This window comes from Populus nigra, chromosome 7 (assembly GCF_951802175.1).
Source record: "Populus nigra chromosome 7, ddPopNigr1.1, whole genome shotgun sequence".
Taxonomy (NCBI): Eukaryota; Viridiplantae; Streptophyta; class Magnoliopsida; order Malpighiales; family Salicaceae; genus Populus; species Populus nigra.
In genome coordinates, this window is record NC_084858.1 from 3,925,040 (window position 1) to 3,930,086 (window position 5,047).

At 32.9% G+C, this 5,047-nt stretch overlaps 1 protein-coding gene across 1 annotated transcript; it reads right to left on the reverse strand.

The window, feature by feature from the left end:
- Positions 1–2,111: 2,111 nt before the first annotated feature.
- Positions 2,112–3,696, reverse strand: LOC133698365 (uncharacterized). The gene is made up of 4 exons (XM_062121261.1): positions 3,202–3,696; positions 2,840–2,950; positions 2,443–2,523; positions 2,112–2,318 (listed from the first exon to the last, which is right to left on the reverse strand). Exons 1-4 carry the CDS (start codon positions 3,463–3,465, stop codon positions 2,244–2,246), a joined length of 531 nt encoding a protein of 176 aa, XP_061977245.1. The 5' UTR covers positions 3,466–3,696; the 3' UTR covers positions 2,112–2,243.
- Positions 3,697–5,047: the final 1,351 nt, after the last annotated feature.

The following is a 5,047-nucleotide window of genomic DNA, read 5'->3' on the forward strand; positions in this document are numbered from 1 at the left end:
TGTCTTACGCCGACGGAAAAATTCCATCGGTAAAACTGTTAAATCTTGTAGTGTTAGAAGCTATAAAAGAGAGGGGAAGATCCTTCAAGAAGAGGTTCAATTTTTCTCTATTACAAATATCATATCTATTTTTAAAATTTTCTTATAATTAAATTATACTTGTTTTTCTCTCAAAAACGATACTGATCATTTAATTATTAGAGAGTCCCTAATTATAAAAGTGGTGACCTTTTGCATGTATCAAGCATGATTTATTGGCCATCTCGCCAAGAAATGATATATTAAATTGTCAGAATTAAGAAATTAATCTAATGTCTCAAATCCCAACTCGGCTTACAAGCCCATGAAATAAATTCGGACCTCGTCCCAATATAACCTATAATTATTGATGCAACCCTAATTCTTCCTTGTCACAATCAAGATGTTACATACTACAAGTGCATGCAAGTAGGATTAGTTTAATTTCTACACATCAATATGGTGAAGCACCAATTCAAACTTTGGGATTGGCTTGACGGATATCCAACTCCCATCCAGTTCAGTTATGAGCTAACTGGCTAAACCTAAGATGCTGTGACATTAATTTCATTTCCCAGGAAAATTTCTACTTCTACCTAAATCCGGAAAAGCCCAGTAAGTGATCGATGCAGATAATAGCAGCATCCAATCTTCTCCAAGTAGTATATACTGCATTCCAAAGTTTTGCAATGTGCTGATGCATGCCAAGACACGATGCAGCGAAAGTGTCAGGATTTTGTGAATCATGCGAGGGGGAAAGTACAAGCAAAACAGCAATTTAAGAAGATGACCTAAAGGACTAAAATAAAAGTTACAAACAGAGGCAGGGTCGATATGTAAAGAATATAAGGATGCAAATATAAACGGACTAATGGGGGGCAAAAAACATTGGGGGCTATATATATACTGTTTATGGAAATAACACTTAAAAGCGAGGTGAAAGTGAAAATGTCTAGATGATGTGGCACTGACAAAAACAAAATATCAATATAAGAGAAAAATTCTCAGTGAAAATAAGACTGTTTTGAAGAAAAATAAAGAAAGAAAAACCCAATTTCCACATCCTAGAAAACACATGTTGGAACCATAATTGTGAAATTTGAATTGGTTCAACGGTCGACCTGGGATATAAAATAGTTTGGATTGGAAGAAAAAAAATTAAAAAGTATTAAAATATATGGCAACTTCATTAAAAATTTTGGTTAATCCATCAACTTGATCTAGGACTTTAATTTGTTAATTTTTAAAAAAATAATCAAAATAATATTATCTTAATCATTACAAACAAAAAAAATACAATATACTCATATTCTAAGCTTTAAAAAATATATTTCTTTTTATAAATATTTAATTTTTTTTTATGTTTTGCATCGCTTTGATGCGCTGATTTTAAAAATAATTTTTAAAAAATAAAAAATATATATTTTAATGCATTTCAGTATAAAAAATATTTTAAAAAACAATCACAACCGCACTCCAATTATCCAAAATCCATCTTGAATTTGATTTTATAGTTGTTTGAAGAATATTGACAGTCCAGTCTCAAATATTCATGATCAAAGAGTTAGTAAGCACCTTCAAAAAGAGGTAATGTCCATCACCTTGCTCACGAAATAGCTTATCTCTATCATCTTTTTTTCAAGGAACCATACATAGGAGACCAGATAGAGTGCTTCAAGCGTACTTTTGTCAGAAAGTTGATCCTTCGACCAAGGCATATCTTCTTTAAAAAAATTTCTTCCTTCAAAAACAATTATTGCTGTTGACATAATCTAAGAACAGAGCGTGCAAGATTTGAAAATGCACATCATGACTGCAAACAACGAAATTTGGTGGCTTGTTACTGATACATTTAGGAAATCTTGATTCAAACCAGTTTCAAGATTGAAGAAACATTTCTTGAATTTGAATTTGACTACAGGAATGAGAACGTTTAAATTTTACATGTGAGGAGCGCCCACCACCTCTATGGTGGGCACTTATATTTTGATGATTTAATTATTAATTTAGAGTTTAGATCATATATTGGTTGACCCGACCAATCTCCAACTCGAGCCTTAATTAATAACGTCTTATAACTATGAGAGAAAATGTTCATGAAAAAACCACTGAAATTCGAAAATAAAAATCATAGAAATAACGAGATGTACACCAAACTCCAAGGACACGATTCTAGTTTCAACAAATTAGCACAACAATGGCTGGCTATTGCTATTTGCAAAACCTCAGCTTAAAGTTTCAATATTTTTGCTCAGTTCCTCCAGTTTCTTCATCCTCAGTTTCTCACTTTCACTCGCCAGCTAACCAACCAGTTGATAAAAAGAAAAGAAGAGAAAGAAATATGTTAGTAATTAAAATCGAGATCAAGTACTAATCAAGCATCAATTAATCAAGTTTATAAGAACTAATATAATAATTAACTACCTCCACTAACTTGGAAACCAGCTGAGCTTTTTCTTTGTTCTTTTCATTAAAGGCTTCCAGGGCTTCTTTGTATTCTCTTTCCTGGAATCATATAAATATTCTGAGAGGCCACTCATATCCTTCGCTTCATGCATAATTAACTAGTGTATAAATTTGTGATCAAAGTTAACTAAGAAGCATTAAAATATTCCATGAAGTTTTTCTTGTTCTTAAGGTGGCAACAGGATCAAACTAGAGTCCTGCCGTAGTGATCATGCAGTTGAAAATCCATTAAACTATTCTACAAATTCTAGATAATTGAGTTTTTATTTGATAATTTAGTAAAAGCATTGGACTGTCTGATTTTGTTTATTGTCTTTATCGTTGCAAAAGAAACAAGCCAAAATCTTAATCTCACCTTCTTCTGGCAACTCAGTCCTAGAGGCTTCAGCTCCCTGTTGACTGTGTCAATCCTCTTACGTACCATCGAAACTTCCTTCCTCATTGGATCTGTCAGGGCTTCAAGCTCCTACAAAATATTTTTTTTTTCCCTGTAAAAATCACAATAATCTCCACACAAAAAAAAACAGCACATATTTATAAGAAAAAAGAAATTAAATTAAATTTTCCTTGCTGTGATCTCCCCACAGCAACGCAGATATATATTAAACGAAGGGGGAATTGATGGCAAGTAAAATGTGTAAGAAATAATAATAATAATAATAATAATAATAATAATAATAATAAGTAAATAATATGTAATTATTATGATAAACTTACTTCACGAATTTCTGCTAATCGTTTAGTTGCTTCTTCCGCACGTCCTAAGTGAGCATGAACCTTGTCTCTGACTTCTATCTTCTTCTTCTCAATCTCTTCTTCTTTCGCCCTAAACATAGCCACTGCTGATCTTGACATCTCATCATCCTTATCATCCCTTGATAGTGGGCTTTCACTGATATTACTGATAATACCTGAGTTCTTCATCATTCTGATCTGCATCTGTGATTGTTGTTGCTCCAATATTGGTTTTTGTGTCGTCATTTTACCCTCTTTGTTTCTCTTCTTTCTTGTAATGCTGCTGCTGTTGCTGCTGCTTCCTTACCTTGTGTCTCTCTTGTTTCTTTGCTCTTCTTTCTCTTTGGTATGATTGCTTTCTTTCTCTTATTGTAGGTGGTTAGAAACAAAAGCTGGCTTTAAAGCTGTGAAACCATCTTGCTTACTTCACAACAAAAACAAATACTAAATTGAGCTGAATGACCAATCTGCCTAATCTCCTTTAATCATTAAGGTAAAAAGAGGATTTCATCTTTGTTGAATGAAGACTTAACTTTGAAAAATCCCCATAACTTCTTTTTCACCTTTACTCAAAATGAACATGACCACAAATTATGGTATCGAAATCTCATTTTTGAGCGTGTGTATTTGATAGATGACTACATGGGCCTCCTCTGGTAGATGGATATTTTCTTAAGCTGGTATCTCGACAAATTTATTTTAGCTAAATACCAAGTCTCGTTGATTTAGTATCCTTGTATACACTGACAAGACAGATATACTTAAGTAGAGGTATTTTTAGTGTAATCAATACAATACTTACCATGTCTTAAAGGGTAATGCCAAATGATAGTAGATTAATTAGTAGCATAATACATCATTATCAAGTGTATATTTGAAGAAATAGAGTACTATCATAGGCAATCGATTCTTTTTCAAATTCTTATGCATAATACTAATTATGTAGATATGATGTAATTGAGTTGGATTTGGTTGAAGGGTCTTTAAGCAGAGGTAAATATTCTTTTTTCCAAGAAGAAGGGTGCTTTAGGTGGAAGTTTTGTCTGTGGAGTGGACAGTAAGGGCTCACCTACACTATTCATTTTCTCGAGAGCCTTAAGGGACAAGACAGATTAGGAGAGATTGCAGAGCTAGCTTGCCTTTATTACATATCATTACCCTCCCATTTTTAAATTGTAACTAAGAATCTTCACTTTAACACTTCTAATCTTTTTGGTTTTCGATGTCTTGTATTGCTACAGATTTTGATCCACACTCCTTGAGGGACTTTGACATTTGTTTTGCAATTTCAAGACATGAAAGAAATTCAAATCATTTTGGCTGTGATTAAGGATGTAAGTTTTCTAAGGCAAGCCTTGGAATATCCCCAGCTTTTAAGTTAATATCATTTTATCCTCATATAATTTTATTTTTTTGTCAATTTTGTTCCTAAACAATTTTGATTACTCAATCAGGGCCTTCTATTAGAATTCTTTAACATGAAATGTTAAGATCCCTACAAAACAATGTTGTATATATAAAAGATAAGCCTGAAATCCACGATTATTTATGGATGGAAATCACATCCCTACAAAATTGAGATTACCGGGGCCGTTTTTGAGGTTTTCCCTTTTTCTTTCTTTACCTTTAATTTAAATGTAGGGACTAGGGATCATTCAACACATGAGAAAGTATCCACTTTTGATGGCCATGACTTTCCAGCTGAAAATGTTCACGGTTGTTGATTCAATCGAAGCAAATTTTGCTAGCCCCCTTTTTTATTCTGTTTTCTCAATTGTGGTGCAGCTTAGGCCCACATTGATTTTATGTTCAACAAATTTAACAGCCA